This window comes from Gymnogyps californianus, chromosome 19 (assembly GCF_018139145.2).
Source record: "Gymnogyps californianus isolate 813 chromosome 19, ASM1813914v2, whole genome shotgun sequence".
Lineage (NCBI taxonomy): Eukaryota > Metazoa > Chordata > Aves > Accipitriformes > Cathartidae > Gymnogyps > Gymnogyps californianus.
The window spans coordinates 13,369,959-13,388,486 of record NC_059489.1 but is presented as its reverse complement, the minus strand read 5'-3'; the positions used below and the strand labels follow the sequence as shown (position 1 = coordinate 13,388,486).

General features: G+C 46.4%; 1 protein-coding gene across 3 annotated transcripts in view; it reads left to right on the top strand.

The window, feature by feature from the left end:
• Nucleotides 1-18,528, top strand: part of MAP2K4 (mitogen-activated protein kinase kinase 4) — a 101,982-nt gene that overhangs the window by 55,503 nt on the left and 27,951 nt on the right. For all 3 annotated transcript variants that reach the window (XM_050908354.1, XM_050908356.1, XM_050908357.1), the window contains 2 exons: nt 2,441-2,615; nt 12,621-12,740. In XM_050908354.1, the coding sequence (XP_050764311.1) occupies nt 2,441-2,615; nt 12,621-12,740 (295 nt within the window). The remainder of the gene's footprint in view (nt 1-2,440; nt 2,616-12,620; nt 12,741-18,528) is intronic.

The window sequence follows — 18,528 nt, the reverse complement described above, 5'->3', positions numbered from 1 at the left end:
ACAGGCTTCTTGTGTAACAAGGAAATAATGAATTCAAATTTGCTTTCTCTTCTGATGTAGGGTAAGAAAAGCAAAGTTTCCTGGGCAGAAAAATAGAGGGAAGAGTGGAGATGGGTTTAGTTGTTTTATTTGAATAAACCACGTCAACATTTAAATTTTTTAACTCTGAGAACTTCAATATGAAATGTTGTTTGGAAACAAGAGAGGGAAAGGGTTTGCTCCGAAAATCAAATCTTGCATTTCACCCTCCTGGTAACACCTCTGCCTTTTTTTCCCTGCCTTTTTGAACAAGATTTAGCTCTCAGTGGTCGTGCTTCTTCCTGCCCGCCAGCTGGCAGGAGGTAGGCAGGAAATGCCTGTTTGCCGGTGCCTCCTCGGCATGATGCTTTTCACCTACCTTCTTCCATCAAAAGAAGAACTATTTTTATGGTACTGACAAAATAGGATGGTCGAGCAGTTAGATAGTAACTGATTCATGCAGCTTCCAACATAAGCTGCCTGCAAGACAGCTGGCAAGTCTGGAGGTCATGTTTCTTTTCTTTTCATTTTTTTCTTTTCTTTTTTCCCTCTGTTCTTTTCTTTTTTTTTTGGTCATTTTACTGCCTTATTTTCATTCCTTGCTTTTTAGTAAGCAAATTCCATGGAGAACCCCACTCAACGCAGTGTTTTATTATGCACAGAAACTCAAAGACATGTAAATAGTGCTAACGAAGGGGTGCCACCTCTGCTCCACGGGCTGCTGTGTCCGTCACATCTGTGCTGTATTGTAGCACTATCAGTAGGTTTCCCAAATTATTCCGAAGGGCAGTGGAGGGACACTGCAGGGAGCGGCAGACTGAAACTCTCAAACTAGGCAGGTTAGAGAGCAGGAAAGACCAGGGCAGGCACAGCACCGAAGCGGTGAGAGGAGCTGTTCAGCAAGGCTTTCATCGAATGGGTCAAGGATTCAGGGCATGCAGCTGCTCAAAGCCCAGGAAGTGCTAAACCAAAGCGTCGCCGAGGAGCTGAAGTGCAGCAGATGAAGCCATTTGAACCGTAGCTGCTCCAGTCAATTGACCTTTGGACCTGACCTCATTGCCCTCGCAAAACCTGGGTTCCAAATAAAACCCGGTGGAGGTCATGGTTGGGTCCACCATCGCATCCAGCTGAGTAGCATTTGCAGCTGCTGGTTGACAAATGGTTGCATTTATCAGCGTGGAATCAGCCATAATGCGTTTATTCCTCTGGCTGATAAACTCGATAAGCTTTATGCATTTGGTTGAATACTTCACATATGTTCTGCTCGTTGGGCCAGACCCTGGACGAACGAGTGGTGGCTTGATCAAATGCCCAAGAGAAGTGATCAGAGTCCGAGGGATGAGTTTGACAGAATCTCCCTTTTACATAAGGTGGTCAGAAGTACCTGTGTGCTTTAATATCTGCGTGAGATTGGTGTGCCCTGCAGTGGGAACTGTCTTTGATGCTGTTAATGCTACTTGAAAGTGGGAAACTCGGGCTTTTGGCTTACTTTACAACCCAAGAAGTGCGAATCAGCTAATTAATTAATGAAAAACTGAAAATTTGCATGGCATTTTAAGATGAAAAGTGTTGAAAATACTTGTGCATTTCCTACTAATTCAGTGATAGCATCGCTGCATTTGAATGAGTAACTGGGGGCACCTTAAAACAACTGTTGAACTCTTCTGTCCTACAAATATTGGGCATTGGTCTGCTCCTCACCTGGACAAATCCTGATGGCTTCAGTAGGAGCAATGTTTGGCTGAGAATGTTAATTTAGGTGTTTGGTAAAGACACACTTGAACAGGCAGGTTTTGTTTTCATATGTCACAAACAACTTGTCTTGTTTTTATAAATTATTGGCTCTTTATTTGTTTTTGAATAAATTAAATGATTACCTAAATTTTTTTTAAATTAATTGCAGTTTTCCGTTAAGAGCAAACTCTTTCTAAAGTCCCCTTGATGCAAACAGAAGAGCTTGCCTGTGTTGCATAGAAACCCAACTAGAAGGGAGACAGTTGCTGGGAGTGTGGTGGTGCAGAGCAGCAGAAGCTTTGGGGAGATGGGGCTGGGGAGTGCTCTTCAGGCTCTTGGTTCTGCATGTTACCAGACCCTGCTTGAAGCCTGATGTATTTTGCGCGAAGTAGAAAGAACTGTGTAAATGAGTGATTAGAATGACTCTACTATATGAGACACATTGAATTTTACGCCGCAGCTGGAGAAACTTACCCTTAATTGAAGCTGTGGGCAAGCGTATGTCATTTTTGATTTAACATTTTCCCTCACCCCTGCACCCCTCACCCCAACCAAAATCCTTCGTGGAGTCAGATTGTTGCTGTAGCCTTTGTGAACCCCTCTCTTCTAATGTTTAATCAAGTGCTGAAAAGAGAAATTTACAGACTATTTAAAATGTGGAAAAATTGCTTCCCAATATTTTTGACAGAGAGAGACTGAGAACACACAGCATTGAATCATCAGGAAAATTGAAGATTTCCCCTGAACAGCATTGGGATTTTACAGCAGAGGACTTGAAAGACCTTGGAGAAATTGGACGAGGCGCTTATGGTTCTGTCAACAAAATGGTCCACAAACCAAGTGGGCAAATTATGGCAGTTAAAGTAGGTGATGCCCATACTTACATTTGTACTTCAGTCCATTAGGGATGAAATGTGATGGAGAATTAATGTTCTTCCATCTAGCACCCATCTACTGCTCTTTTCTATTTATTTCCAGTGTAAAGGCTGCTATTTGCTGAAAATACATTGTATAATGGGCGTATTGTCAAGTGATTTGTGAAGCTCTCATAATTGCTTGTGCCCTTCTGAAAATGCCTGTCAGGAACCTACTGTTTTGAGGGGATCACATGTCTCTGGAGACTGATAATGGGGCATGGGCCTTTCACCTCTGGGTCACTGGTTCAGATACAGCCTAGGTTGGTGGTAGGCACAAGTTGACGTCTAATAGCTTCTTGGTGTCTTTTGTGAAATAAGGTAGTGACTTAAAATTTGCTTTTTATGCAAGCATGTGCCATGGTGTAGCCTCACCAGGAGGAGCTGGAATGGAGCGGACATCTAGGGAGTGTTTTGCTCTTGCTGATATATGATGGAGTGTCTTTGCTTTGTGCTTACCATGCCGGACCTGCTCTGGAGATGTAGCAGTTTCTGGACTGTCCATTTTCTACCTTATGCTACCCAAAACCTCACCTTAAAACCAGAAACAATATGCAACCTCATTTCCCAGCTGGGCGATATGGAGTAATCTTTGTCTTGCTGCAGCAGTGCTGCTCACTGGGCATCTTTGAGGAGCTGCTTGTCCATCGAGCTGGGTGAGGTTGGCAGCAGCCATTCTCTCTCTCTCTCTCTCTCTTCTCCTTTTCTTTGCTTGCTGCTGGCTGGTAGCTAATGACATCAGTCTTTTAACTCTGTTGATGATATCAACTGTAAGTGCTCCCATGAAAGAGTAGAAGTGAGCTATGTAGGAGTCTGCGTTGCTCTCTTTTCCAACTCTCTCTGTCATCTTTGGAATATTCCCTGACCTGATCTGATCTAATCTGGAAACGTTCACTCCTGCTGGTCTCACATGCCAGGTAGACATGTCTCAGCCCCAGCTCTAGCTGCTGTGAATATAATTCATACTTGTCTCTAGTGTGTCAGGTTACTGGAGCAACCACCATCCTTTGATTTTTTCCAGTAAATATTGACTTCCTCACAGCAGTGGGATCACTGGCCAGGTCTCTGAGTGTTTTGGATCACCACGCAGTGGTGTTTCAACCTGTTTTTGAATCCCTAAAAGTCTCCAGTGGAGCTAGAGGCTGCCTGTAGCTAAAGGCTTGTTTCTCTTAGTTGCCTTTGGTGGAACTTGTAGATAGAGTTTGCAGATGACAGGTTGAAACCCACTGATATAGTGAAATGGTGCCTGGGCACCCCCAGCTTCTCAAACCCAGGGTGTGTGACCTGGGTAACTACAGTTTTGCTACTATAATCATGATAGCCATGGGTAAGAAAAAAGCGTACCTATAGCTAAGTGGCTTTGTTATCCAAAGCTCTGCAGTGGGTACAGCTGTGCTGAGAAGAGTGCTTTGTTGGATTAGCTAATGTCGCTGAGAGGAGACGCGTCTGCTGGCGCAGAAATTCTGTTGTCCCAGACTCTGTTTGCACAGGGGGCGTTCAGCATCGTAGGATAATCTTGTCAGTGTTGAGGGTCTGTGATGCAGGTACAGCTCCCGTCTGGGAGGCAGAAGGCACCGATGCCGTATTCTTGAAGCACACAGTTGGAGATGACATTGCACAGCATGTTGAGCTGGCTTTCCCAAGGGAAGAGACACCTCGGGGTCTGAGCCTCAGGGGGTGCTGGGCTTGGGGGCTCACTTCTAAACAAATAAAACCTGATAGGTTTACAGTGTCTAAACTTTGAAATGTCAAAGTTGTGGGCTGGGATGGTGCCACCTTCTTTTCTCTGAACCCACTCCCGTTGGGCGGGCATGGCTGGGCCTGCAGGAGAAGGAAGGTTGGAGGTTCTGGGCAACCACACCATTTCTAAAACGTTAGTGGCAAGGGACTGTTCTGTTTGTCCCAGTGGGGATAAAACACAAAATTGAGCAAAGGAAGACCTGTGGGTGGAACAGTGAGCAAGGTCTCCAAGGCAGCCGCAGCTATTCCACAGCTTGGATGGTGCAGTTATTTGAGATGAAGTTTCAGGACAGGCCTGAGCGTGGACTAGTGACTAGTTCATCCCAAACTACTCAGCCTTTTCTTTCTCAGATTGCTGTTGCTTTTGGGGTAGGCGAGGTTGTGCATTAATCTCCCTGCTCCTGCTCTATCTAAATCTGCCCTACGGGCCAGCCATGTTTGGGGCTGTCCACCTCCTGCTCTCTCTGTCTCCCTCAAGCCTGTGGTGTCCTGGCAGCTTGTGGAGCTGTTGCCGTCTGAAGCCCCAGCTCCCCACCTGCTTTCAGGGAAACCAGCTGCCTTCCGCAGTCTCTCCTTGCTCTACGGGCAGGAACTTAACTTGTTTTCTTCTCCTTCAGCATAATGCCTTTCTCTAAGAGAAGGTTAAGAAGGTTTAGAAGGGGGATGGTGGTTTGAGAAGAAAACGTGTCTGTCTAGTGATTTGAGGTCTTGGCTACAATCTCAATGACACCTGCTTGCAGCTCCGTGGTGTGGCACCACGCTGTGTGCAGGGCATCAGGAACGCTGCCCTGCAACTAGCTGGATTGCAAAGCCAGTGTCTCTGGTTATTTGGTGGTGCTGCTGTCCCTCTCCTGTGCTTCCCCAAGAGCAACATGAGTACAGCAGGCAAATCATCCTTGGAAGGACATTCAGCAGTAGGAAATAGCTTTATGGAGGCCGCAAGCCAAAAGTTGTTGGCTGTTCTGTACTGATAAGTGAAACACAGAGATGGCTCCAGAAGCTGCTAATTAGATGCAGAGAAAATTGGTACGGGGGCCTTGCCCAGCTGCTCCCTCCATCCTTCTCCACCACCTCCCAAATTTCCGTTACTACTGCTGCAAATTTCCAGCGCAGTTAGGTATCTTTCTACCCCACTTCTGGAAGGGCCAAGTCCTGTTTGCAGCTACCGTGACCAGGCTGCATCCCTTGTGGCTTGTCAGCCCATTCTTCCGTGAACAGATTGAAATCCTCCATGTTCCACAAGCGTGCAATGTGAAACGTTCCTCTTTCCCCCGTGCTGGAGTCTTCCTCTGGCTGATGGCAGCTCCTGCTGTGCCGAGGCAGCCTGGCGCCTCTGGGCACTCATCCCGCTCACCTCTCAGCCTATGCAGATGCGGCTGCCAGAGCGTACCCTCAAATCCTGTTTCCAGCTCCTTCCTGGGGCTTTTTCTAGCCTGTCATGCCGTTGCACAAGGAACAGTCTTTGGTTCCTTGAAGCGTCGTTTAGCTTAGCCTTCCACTTTCTCCCTGCTTGGTGCCTGTGGCGCCAGTGCTGCAGGGCACACCGGCTCCTGCTGCCCCTGGGAGCTCCCCGAGCACAGCCTTTTTGCTACGTTTCCTGTCTGTATTTCTTACCACTGCAGCAAAATAATTCCTGAGTGCTGAAATATCACCGAAATAACTTGAGATCTGCAGGTGGAGGCACCATTTTCTTTCATTTTTCCTTTTTATGCGTTTTGGCCTCATCAGCCAACGTATGGATCCTGGCAGATGTAATTCTGGCACCTTTAATGAGGGTGTCTAGCTGCTCACACGGGCAGGGCTGCCAGGCCCCTGGATGAGTCAGAAAGCTTTCATCTGTGCTCAAGCATCAGTGGCAAAGGAGGAAAATGAGCCTCGTCGTATCCCTGGCGTGAAACCACTGCAGCAACGCTTCAGCTGGCGGAGCATTGCTGGGGAGAGGCTCGGATGATGAGCTCTGGTCCCCCGTCCTGCTCCTCCCTCTCCTTCAGCCTTTGTCATACTGTATCTCTATGAATACCTATTTAAAAAACAAAAAGACATTATGTGCCTCTTCAGGAACAGGCTGGAGGGCTGCAGGAGCAGGGACCTCGAGCTTGTGAGGCTGCTGGCTGCAGCAGGTTGGTTTCGGAGGGAGACAGTTGCAGTCTTTAGCGCGATGCTTTTGCATCCCTTACCCTTTCTGCCATAGAGAGCCTCGTCCTAGAGCCATCAGGAAGAGGGGGAGAGGATAAAGGAAAGAGGAATCCAACTCAGAGGATTTGTATTCAGGCCTCTCTCATTTTCCCCCTGAAAATGTTGTATTATGTTTTCCAAATCTTAATAAAAGACAATCCTCTTATTCATTAGGTCCCTTCCACTCTCACATCCTCCTAGAGATGCAAAGTCCCTGTTTGTTCTGGGTCAGCTGGCATTGCAGTCTTCCTTTCACTGAAAAAAACCCTGTTCATTTTCTTGAGGATTTATTGGCATATGAGGTCAAGACTCTTCCAGGTGGGAAAGAGAGCAGCCCAATTTTGTCCAGTGCCAGCTCTGTCTCTGCAAATTCACAATTGCAAGGCCAGTTTGTACATCAGCTCCTCACCTCCTTGGCAGGTTTCTCTTCTGGGCTCCTCATTTTCCTTGAAGAAGTCCCTGCTCTGGCTGGTGTTTGCCTGCAGCACCAGCTCTCGGCAATATTGCCTGGTCTGGCTTCCAATTCTACCCAGTGTCCTTTGACTTTGCTTCTGGTTTCTTGTTTTCTCTTCAGTCTTTTTTTGCCCAGTCTGTGGCAGTTCATAAGTGACTTGTGAGTAATCTCCCGGGCTTCTTTGCTCTGCAGAGAGCCCTGGTCCCTTCTCAGGATCTGCTCCAATGCCGTCATTCCTGGTTTTATCCCAGAGGCTTCACAGTATGTGCAGTTTTCCATCCCCCTTTTGTATTTGCCCTCCAGCATCACCATGTGGTGTTGTCCCAGCTGCTCCGGGGGGTTGTGCATCTTGTTTCATGAGGGTACCACAAATCCGAGGAACAGGACTGTCTTTGGCACATCGGAGGAACCATAGAGAAGCCCCATTTTATTTGGGTGAAATGGTTTTCTTGGGAAGCTCACCCAGCAGCTGGGGGGTTTCTTTCTGTCCTGACGTTTCCCTCTGGCACTGGTGATAGTTCACACAAAGTGCTTTAAAAGATCTTTGGCATACTTGGTCTTTGCAGACTGGTATAAAAATACATAAATGAAAAAAAAGCCCAGACTGGAATGAAAGCTGGGGAGTGTTCTCCCTGTTGAAGCAGGACACTCTGCTTCTTACTTAAATGCTGTATGTAATACCTGGTGTGAGTTTTATTAGCCAGGGTACTTAAAAAGGCCTCTCGAAGGCTAGGAAGGTTTCTTATTTGAAGAGTTCACAAGATAAATAAGTGAATATTTAAAATAGCCAACCTTTAATCTGTTAGGTGGTGCCTGTGCGGGTCAGGAGCCCGAGCACGGCAGTGATGTCCTGAGCCTGCAGGCGGCTGCCAGCAGAATTCCGCTTCCCGCTCCTCTCCCCTCCAGCCCCCCGATCCCGGGGGCAGGCAGGCCCGCTCTGCCCGGCAGCAGGGAGTGCCTCCGACATTTGGGGTTCAGTATTAGCAGCTTCTGCCAATTTCTTTTTAGCCAGTTGAACTGGCTGAAAAGTACACCATCAAGAGACGAGTAGAGTGGTTTGTGCTTCGGTTGACCTTCAAGCTTCTTGTCATGGCCCCATGGAAACACCTTGCACCTCTTTCTAATTGAATTATTTTTCTGTCAGAAATAGTTACAGCTAGGAGAGTAAGCCAGCTGGGGAGAGGGCATTTTTGTCCACAAACCTTGTGTTCGGTTTTCCCCCAGCTGAAAAGATACAGTGATTTTCAGCCATATACCAGAATTTTCTGTATCTTCCAATATCTATTGTATAAATCAGCCTAGCTGATTTAGTCCCGCTCTGCAGTATTGCCTAGTCTAGTCTCCAGTTCCAGCCAATGCCCTCAGCCTATGAGGTGTCCATAAAAGATCCCTCTTCTTCCTGGAGAAGTGAGTAAGCTGTGGAGCCATTTCTTGTTCAGAGCACAGTGCCTCTTTTACATCATTTTGCCTTGTAGTCAGTGCTTACTCTCTCATCCATAGCTTTAAAACAGATGTTCATGTCTGTGGCTTTCACAGGTTTTCTCTGATGGCAGTCTCACAGCTGAAATAGGTTGCTAAGTATCGGATATCCCTGAGAGCAGGAATTTAACATTTATTTATACCTCCATAATCTCTCCGTCCTTACCTGAATGCCTGATAGCCCATAAAAGCCCACCAAAATGACACTTAGTGTATTGAACTCAGTCAAGGGGCAAATTTCTCTGTCCTTCCGATTTCCCATATAACTTCTGAAGAGAAGTCTTGGGGCTTTTTGCAAGCTGGCTTTATTGCAAATCATTGTTTCCATTCTTTGCACAATTAGGTACCCTCTCCCAAGTTGACTCCATATGGTTTATTGAGCAGAATTTTCTGTTTCACTCATCCATTTGGGTAGCTGGCTGAGAGTTGGGGAAGCCAGTGCTCCAAGCCCTGCTGGTAGTACACTGGGAAAGGAGTGAATGAGTAAGGGCTAAAAGGAAATGGTTGCGAGAGAGCGAGAACCTTATTATAGGAGGTGGGAAACTAGTTGTGATCAGTGGAAGACCTGACATACTTCTGTCAGCAGTAAATGTGTTTAGGGTGGGTAGATAAATATTCTTGTCCTCAGCAGTGAGTGGGCAAACCCCTTTTCCTGCTGGTTTGGTGTCCTCAGTCCCTGCCGTCCCCTGGGAGCACCAGCCCTCCGGTGGCACTGCCAAGCACTGCTGTGCCGTGCTTTCTGCTGAGGACACGTGTGAGCCCTGTACGCAAGACAGCACTGTGTTGTCGCAACTGAAGGAGTTGGTTTTCACTTTGGTGTTTGTAGCTTTTTTTTCTTTTCTTTCCTTTTCTTTTTGGTCGCTACCCACTGCACCTGAATCTTTTCGTGTGCATATTGAGGCTGGGTGATGTCTCTTCTGTTTTTGGGTCCAGCTTCTGGGATCTGTCTGGTTTGAGGTTTGAGAGTGGTCCGATCCACAGCATAGCTTATCCTTTTGCTGTTGATGCTGCCCAGGGCATAGCTTTCAAAGCTCTTGTTCCTGATATCGGAAGGCTTTGTCCTAACCTGTGTTTGTATTAAAAGGGCTGGAGAATTTTCTCCTGGAGGATTTAATGCAGTTTAAGTTTGAGGCCAACAAGGAACCGTTAAAAAAGAGACTTTCTATAAACCTCTACTACAAAAAAACACTTTTTCCATATGTGGCTTGTTTGGCCACGTCAGTGTGGAATGACCAGGCTGAGAGGTGTAAAACCTGAAGCTAAGTCAGACCTGTGCATCCCTGTCTTAAATGGTGTCTTCAGGCTGTTGCCTCACCTTGTGTCTTCCTTCCCTGCCATCTGCCATGTTCTTGAGGGAGTCTGTCTGTGGTAGCTGCTGCAGTGTCTTGCACTCTGCCTTGGAGTTAGGTAGCAGGTCGGCATTATGGCTTGTGTGCTGTTTGGGTAGTGGCTGCTGTTGACTTCAGTCACCTTTTGCTGTTTCTTCCTCGTTTGGCTGGTGAACAACTCATTCCTTAGCTGGTGAATTGGGACCGCTGGCCTACAGTAGACTCGCTGGTGCACTCCAGGTAAACAAAGCCATCTTCTCCAGCCTGGGCTGACCCCAGCTCAGCGCTGTGCTGCATGCTGCTCCTGATAGTTTTCCCCTCCTCTTTGAATTTGCCAATCTCTCCAGTCTCTTGGTATGAGACCTCCCAATCTTGCATCATGTCATTACCTTCACTCCCTGAAGCAGTGTTTGTTGGGGAGTCCATGCTGGCTTCTCAAGGTGTCCTTTGGCTCCCGTGTCTGCCTCGATGCTCTGCCCTATAGCTGACCCACTGTCCATCCTCTCGGTCCTCTGCCTGCCCTTTCTCTTTCTCCCTGGGGAGACTGTGTTTTGGAAAAGGAGGAACCTTTGGGTTCAGTGTTGTTCTGGGGTGCCGTTAAAATTGCCTCCTCCATACAACATATATTTCACATGCTTTCCAGAGTTAGAGAAGTAACAGCAGAGACGGAAATGTCAGAGGTGGAAGGAGATGCTTTCAGGGAAAGTTGTGGAGTTTGAGGAGCACGCTGTGGGGATGGCTGTGACAGGATTGTGCAGATGCAAGGGGAATGCAGCAGTGGGCTGAGGAGACTCCCGGATGACCAGGAAAGAGGCTTTTTGGAGACAGATACGAAGTTGGCACAGAAGGGAGATGCAAGTTACAATATGGAGAAAAGCTCCTTTTGGTATTGCTCCTTACCAAAGAGGTGAACTTTTCATAGAAGTGGGTAGCATCTCAGTGAGAGACTAAACTATTCCTCATAGGTCCCACCATGGCGGCTTTGGCATCCATCATCTTCTATTGAGGTCAGAGCAGTGGTCATTATCATTTCACACAGTGCTGATGGTGTGCCACCTAGAAAGAGACATTCGATCTGCTCAGCCTTTGATATCTCAGCAGGGGGTTGCAGAGCTTTAGATGGTGTAGACGCAAGTCAAACTCATCAGACTTTCTTCAGTGATGTGTCTGAACTTCTGTGAAACAGACTTGAACCAGTGACCTAGAGGTGAAGCATTTTAGTTTCATTACTAGTCCGTTGAGTCATCTTCTTGCACTGTTTGTGACTACAAAATCCCACCCGCTCAGTGGCACCGCAGGGTGTGGATGTTACAGATTGTGGGTGTGCTGGGCAAGTTTCTGGCCAGTTTTCCCAAGTACTCTAGAATTCACTGGGAGGAAGAAGGGCAATATGAACATGACAATTGCTGGTTTAGGCCAAACTAGAGCTACTAGAACATTAAGAATGAGTGGTGAAATACCAAAATATCAGGATACACCAAAGGTAAGGAAGATTATAGTATTGATACTGTCCTCATTTTTGTGGGGGTCATCACAACATAGTCAAGGTACATAATCATGCACTGTTTCTCAAATGGTGCTATATGAATGGCCAGCCTTGAAAGTACCTTCATATAGTTAGCCTTGTGCTTTAATGTGTGTGGTCTTGATGCCACCAGCAGTTGCTCACAGGGCAGTAGTGTCAGTGGGAGTGGGTGCAGGTATCTTACAGATTTTTCCCACAACCTTAAATAATTTTTCTTTTTTGGATAGCCGAGTAGTTTTTCTCCTCAAGGAGGGTCCAGGGTACCTCTGTTGCTTTGGACTTCTTGCCAAATATTTTTTTCTTGTTTTTTTTAATGCTTTTTCAACCTGAGTCACACCTTCAGGATCACAATTTCCTCACCTGTGATTCAGGGAATGCATTAATTAGTGCAAGATGTTAAATATGTCTGTAAAATCACATGAAAAACAATGGATGGTCTTCTCCATCCTTCATTTAACAAGCTTCATGTTTGAACATGTACAGTTTTCTATTTTCAAACTTGCATTGTTCTTTCAAGCCCAAATGACACTTTTCTTTATATATAGTGTATATATGAAGTATAGTATGTGTATACATATATGTATCTTTATATACACATAGTATGTATTTTTTATATATATATATAAAATATCTTTTATATAGTGTTAACGTTCCCTAAGCCAGTACTAGGTAAAGAATTGTTAGTTTTATGGGAAGAGCTCACGGGACTGCTGCCCACCATTAGCATTACCAGAGCAATGTGTTCCCTTGGTTATGTGATGGTCCCTTTTCACCGTGTGAGCCATGGTGGAGGCATGGTGGAAGGAGCCTTTTTGTCTTCTGTGTTTGTCTTAGAAATTTTAAACATAATGTTCCTTGGTTAAATTTCAAAACAGCCTTCGAGCCCTGTCCAACATGGCTAAGAACTGTGTGGGAATTTGTTTTGAAACAAAAGCCTGAATATATTGTTTTGCTGTAGTTTTCAGTGAAATCTCTGCTTTTTAATTTCATTCTGACGTTTCATCTGAAAATGTTGATGCTCATGAGAGAACTGGGGATGTTATAGTCTGAATTAAATGGCTTTAGGGGTTTTCAGTTATATTTCTTATTTGAGAAATATATTAGCTTAATTCTCTAGAGTGTGTTTGAGCATGCCTTGGGATTGCCTGCTCAGCCTTGGGTTTGGGGTCCCTGGCATGTTTCTCCACAAGCGGGTCTGAGGATACAGTAATGGCATGTAAGTGATAAAGTCTCTGCCACTCTTCCTCTTTCAGAGAATTCGGTCGACAGTGGATGAAAAAGAACAGAAGCAGCTTCTGATGGACCTTGATGTAGTAATGCGAAGCAGTGACTGCCCGTATATTGTTCAGTTTTATGGCGCGCTCTTCAGAGAGGTGGGCACTCCAAACTTGCTTCATTCATAGCAGAGTTTGGTTTTTACCTTTTTTTTTCTTTGCAGTTTCCAACTTGCAATAAGGAGGAGAAATTTAATTCATGTTAGGTTTCTTAGCTCTCCACTTTCAGTCAAGAGTATTTAACCAGGAGACCCAGACGTCTGGGTGCTGCTGAGCACATACATGCTATTCCCATTCATTGTCATGTCTCTCTGCGTATTTCAGTGTCTCCTCCTTTCCTGCTTTTCTTCTCTTGATGAGCTCCGGGTCTGTGGCTCCCCCACACAGAGCGCGTGCTGCCGCGCTGGGCACAGCTCTGCTTCATGGTGCTTGGACGCAAATGTGGTTTATGTCAGTGGCTGTGAGACGTGACCGTGTGGAGGACCTGTATCCCTGTAATGAAGGTGGCTGCTGTGATAGTCACAGCTCCCCATAAGGTTATCTGATGTATGTATGTATGTATGTACATATCCAGGCTGTGTCAGAGACTCCCAATTGACGTGCATCTGCCTTGAAGTGGTTTGTACCTGCAGATACATAAGAAAACAAGGGCAGCCATGCTGGGTGTTCTGTCTCTGGCAACGGCCCACAGGATCTGCTTGCAGCAATGTGTGTGATACTTTGCCATAGCCTTCAGTCGTACGCAGCTGAGTGTCTTCTGAGCTAGATGTGCTGTCTTTGTGCTCAGTGACTCTTACTGGATTTCTTTTCCATGAAAGTGTTCAGTTTCCCCTTGAATACATGTACATTTTTTGCATCCGTGGTGGTCCCTGAGAGGCACTTCCCTTAGTTGTCCACCCCTCGTTTGAAGGCGCATCACCTTGATTCATTTTGAATTTTCATCCTGCTGTTTTGAGTGGTGCCTCTAGTACTTCCCCTAGTTTTTGTATTTGAAGAGGCAGTAAACAGTTGATCTTTATCCATTCTCTCCAGGCCGCTGAGGACTTTATGGACAGTTGCCATATTCCCCCCCTGTCATGTCTTACCCGGCCTGATAAGTGCCAGCCTGTGTCATACACGGAACCCCTTCCAGACCTTTGATCATCTTTCTTGCTGTTCTCTGCATCTTTTCCAGTTCTACTCTGTCCTTTTGGGACAGAGACCAAAATTGCATGACTGTTCTTGAAAGGAGCAGTATCTGCAATAGGTAGCCTAGGGGCTGTAATTTTGCTTGGCCCTTTTATGCACATAGATAGCGTGTGCTGTGGAGTGGGTTATTCAATGTGATGCTTCCATGAGTGCTTCCAAGTGAAGAACAGAATTAGAGCATTGAAAGCTATGTCAGCTGACCACCGTTAATCCTGACATACTTTAGCTGTTCACGGTGTTCATCATGATCGATGTGATGTTAATCACTGCATGTTTGTGACTGTTTTAGCATCTACTTATTGTAATTTAAGGCAGATATTATGCTGCAGCACCACAGAAGGTATCCTTCTATCTCCTTGTGCTTTGCCCAGGCACTCCCATTGCTATCTAGCTTCCAATAACCAGTAAAAACAGTTGGGAAGCTGGCCCTCTCCATGCAGCGCGGACAGTTTTATGCCATGGTTGGAGGTCAGTCATCAGGCTGAGCTGTCTGTTCAGTACAGGCACAAGAAGAGGAATATAGCATTGGTGAGCAGCACTGGAGTGCCAGTGTTTGGTCTGTTTGCAAGAACAAGAGTTTTGGAGAAGATGAATGTCAAAACCTGACTACTGCATCCCCTTCCTCCAGGGAGCAGGAGCTCCTGCAGCTCTCCTGCAGGTGTGGATTATTCCTCCTCCTGTAATTGCTCTGGTGTTGAAGCTGGCACAGTATAGGGGGATAGACATGTAGCCTTGCCTGTTTGCCACTACTTCAGCACAAATCCAGTACATCTGCTCAAGGGAAGAAGGATAAGAGAGACCTACTGGCCACTAGTCATCTTTGCATATTATCAGGCGTAGCAGCCTGTGCAGAGTCTTGCGGGGCTTTACCAGGGAACTGTTAGAGAAAGAAGGTCAGTGTTGTAGTTAAAGCCCAAAACTGGGACTGAATATTCAATTCCTGCTTCTAGAGAGTCTGCCTCTGTAATTCTGCCAGGTTACTCCTCTGGCTTTAAATCTCAGTCTCTAAAATAAGGATAATAATCCTTCCTTTTCCTATGCTCTGCTTTTTCTTATCTGTTTAAACACAAAGCCATTTTGGGCCAGGAGGCGTTGTCCATGTTCACACAGTACAAGCTCCTATCAAGTGTGGAGCCTCAGCCTTGGCTGAAAATTTCCACCTTTGCTGAAATACAAATGATAAGGCTGTCAGCTGGTGTGAAGAAAAGTCTCTGGGCAAGACAGTGTCTTGCCAGATGCTGATGAGCAACATGTTCAGAGCTGTGCAAGCCTGTCACCTCTCTGCAGCTCTAGGCACATCCCAGGATGTAAGTATAAATACATAAATAGTATAAAATCCTACCTTGATCAGCACCCAAATGTCAACCTGGCTTCTGCTGCACCCTTTGTCTTGTCCAAAAGTCCTGTCCTTCTGCAGCCAGGCAGGGCTCCTTGCGTGCTCCGTCCGGGAAGGGTTTCAGTAAGGTCACTCTGGGTTATATAGTGTTGGTCCCTGGAATCCCCTTTTCCCCCCACCCTCAGCATCAGTGGTATTTGCTTCTGAGATGAAAGCAACCTTCCCCTCTCCTCAGTCCCTTACTGCCAAGGTGATGTTCCAAGTCACGTGCCTCAAAGGTACACAGAGTGAGCTGGTATGCTTGGATAAGGTTTTCTGTCTTGTCATATTAATTACATGTTTTAATATTAATTACATCTTTTAAAGCTAGGAAGCTATGACAGCAGAGAAGCACAGAAAGGGAAAAAAAGAATTTCACCAGTATGTTTGAACCTGTCTCACCCCCCAGCTCTGCTTAGCAGATCTGTTCCCAAATAACTGTGAATGATCCAGGTCACTGCTGCACCATCCCCTGGTGCACCTCCCCATAAGAGCTCATGGGACATTGCTAAAGACTGAACCTCTCTCAGGAAGTCCTACAGCAAAGCATGTATAAACAAAGCTCTTTGTTCCAGCATTTCAAGGTGAAAAGTAAGGAAATAAGTTCCAAAAGGCAGATCCTCTTGGGACCGCCTGCTCTGAGCCAGGATTCAGATTCTCCAGGGACGGATGGAGCTACAGATGGGAAGTCTTCTTCTGCCTGCTCCTAAAAGGTGAAAGACTTCAATTTGAGCCTCTTTAGAGGAGCGTAAATGTTGAGTAGGTGGCTCTCACAATCAGATGATTAGCAAGAAGATTATAGCAGTTTCAGGAACAGCAGCAGGGCAGGTGGGCTGTTTTGGAAGGCAGGTAGCCTTTCCAGAAGAGTGAGCTGTTGATGCAGAGAAGCAGAGCTAAGCTCTGCTTAGCTCTCAGTCCTAACAGTTTGGGGAGTGGGAATACTAAACCAAATTGGACAAAACTGTTGAAGGTCTTATTTTGAAGACAGACAAGTATCCCAGCTTGCAGTCAGGAAAGTAACTGTAAACAGGCAAGTTACTGTGGTAGCCTCTATGAGTATGAAAAGTTTGATTTGGAAAGGCAAAAAATACTACACAAATATTTCTCCCTAGTTGTAGTCTGTCTCACTTGTTCAGCAAGCATTTTCTGATAGGGAAAGTCTTCTCTGGGAACTGGTGCTGCTTGTCCCTCAGCAGGCAGCGTCTTAACACATATTGTTTGCTTCTTGTTCTTCAATCGTATGGGACGTCCTTCTGTTATTATGTATGTCTGTGTATGTAATGTGTAACAATGCAAAAACTACAAGTTGTTTGCTACGAGACTTTGCTTGAGTCTATCAGGACCCGTTAGATGGGATTAAATTGCCCATTTAATGAAAGGGGAACAAAGCTGAAAAAGTAGAAGACAGTGTTTCAGCCTTTGCATGGAGTCAGGGGCTTCATTGCACTGATGCCAGATAGTGCATGTGCTGGAGTCATGTCCTCCATGGGACAGCACTCTGTTCGCTCATGCTCTCGTTGATGATGCTGTGACCTTCACGTCATGGTGTTGCACTTCGCCGTGATGTTACGGTATCCTTCATTCTTCAAGTGCAGCTTTTGAGGGGACTGCTGTGTTACTTGGTTCTCTAACGATCCTAGGTAGACAAAAATCAACCTTTTTTTTCAATAACAGAAAGAATCCCTGAGCACTGATGTTGTAATGTGTGGCAGTTGAAATGGTTTTCATGTCCACAGCCTGACTTCTTAACAGAAGAGAGAAGAAAGTGGCATCTAGTAAAGGCTGCAGAATGAAGACAATCAGAAAGAGAAAGGCCTGGAGGAAAGTGCAGAAGGGGGGGTTATACCACTGGCTATATTCCTGGTTACACTGGCTATAGAAGGGATTCAGTGGCTGATGAATTATAAAATCATCGAATCGCAGAATGGTTTGGATTGGAAGGGACCTTAAAGATCATCAAGTCCAACCCCCCTGCCATGGGCAGGGACATCTTTCACTAGATCATATTGCCCAAAGCCCCATCCAACCTGGCTTTGAACGCTTCCAGGGATGGGGCATCCACAGCCTCTCTGGGCAACCTGTGCCAGTGCCTCACCACTCTCACAGTGAAGAACTTCTTCCTCACACCTAATCTAAATCTACCTTCTTTCAGTTTGAAGCCATTACCCCTTGTCCTATCAACTACATGCCCTTGTAAAAAGTCCCTCTCCGACTTTCTTGTAGGCCCGTTTAGGTACTGGAGGACTGCTGTAAGATCTCCCCAGAGCCTTCTCTTCTCCAGGCTGAACAACCCCAAGTCTCTCAGCCTGTCTTCATAGGAGAGGTGCTCCAGCCCTTGGATCATTTTGGTGTCCCTCCTCTGGGCCCACTCCAACAGGTTCATGTCCTTCTTATGTTGGGAGCCGCAGAGCTGAACACAGTACTGCAGGTGGGTTCTCACAAGAGCAGAGTAGAGAGGGAGAATCACCTCCCTTGACCTGCTGGTTATGCTTCTTTTGATGCAGCCCAGGATACAGTTGGCTTTCTGGGCTGCAAACGCACATTGCCGGGTCATGTTGAGCTTCTTGTCAACCAACACCCCCAAGTCCTTCTCCTCAGGGCTGCTCTCAATCCACTCATCGCCCAGCCTGTATCTGTGCTTGGGATTGCCCTGACCCATGTGCAGGACCTTGCACTTGCCCTTGTGGAACTTCATGAGGTTTGCACGGGCCCACCTCTCAAGCTTGTCAAGGTCCCTCTGGATGACATCCCTTCCCTCCAGCATGTCTACTGCACCACACAGCTTGGTGTTGTCGGCAAACTTGCTGAGGGTGCACTCAATGCTGCTGTCCGTGTCCCCGACAAAGATGTTAAACAGCGCCGGTCCCAGTGCCAACCCCTGAGGAACGCCACTTGTCACTGGTCTCCACTTGGACATGGAGCCGTTGACTGCAACTCTTTGAGTGCGACCATCCAGCCAATTCATTCCACCGAGTGGTCCATCCATTAAATCCATGTCTCTCCAATTTAGAGACAAGGATGTCGTGTGGGACAGTGTCAAATGCTTTGCACAAGTCCAGGTAGATGACATCATTTGCTCTTCCCTTATCCACCAATACTCTAACCCTGTTGTAGAAGGCCACCAAATTTGTCAGGCATGATTTGCCCTTAGTGAAGCCATGTTGGCTGTCACCAATCACCTCTCTGTTCTCCACATGCCTTAGCATAGCTTCCAGGAGGATCTGCTCCATGATCTTGCCAGGGACAGAGGCGAGACTGACCAGCCTGTAGTTCCCCGGGTCTTCCTTTTTCCCCTTTTTAAAAATGGGGGTTATGTTTCCCCTT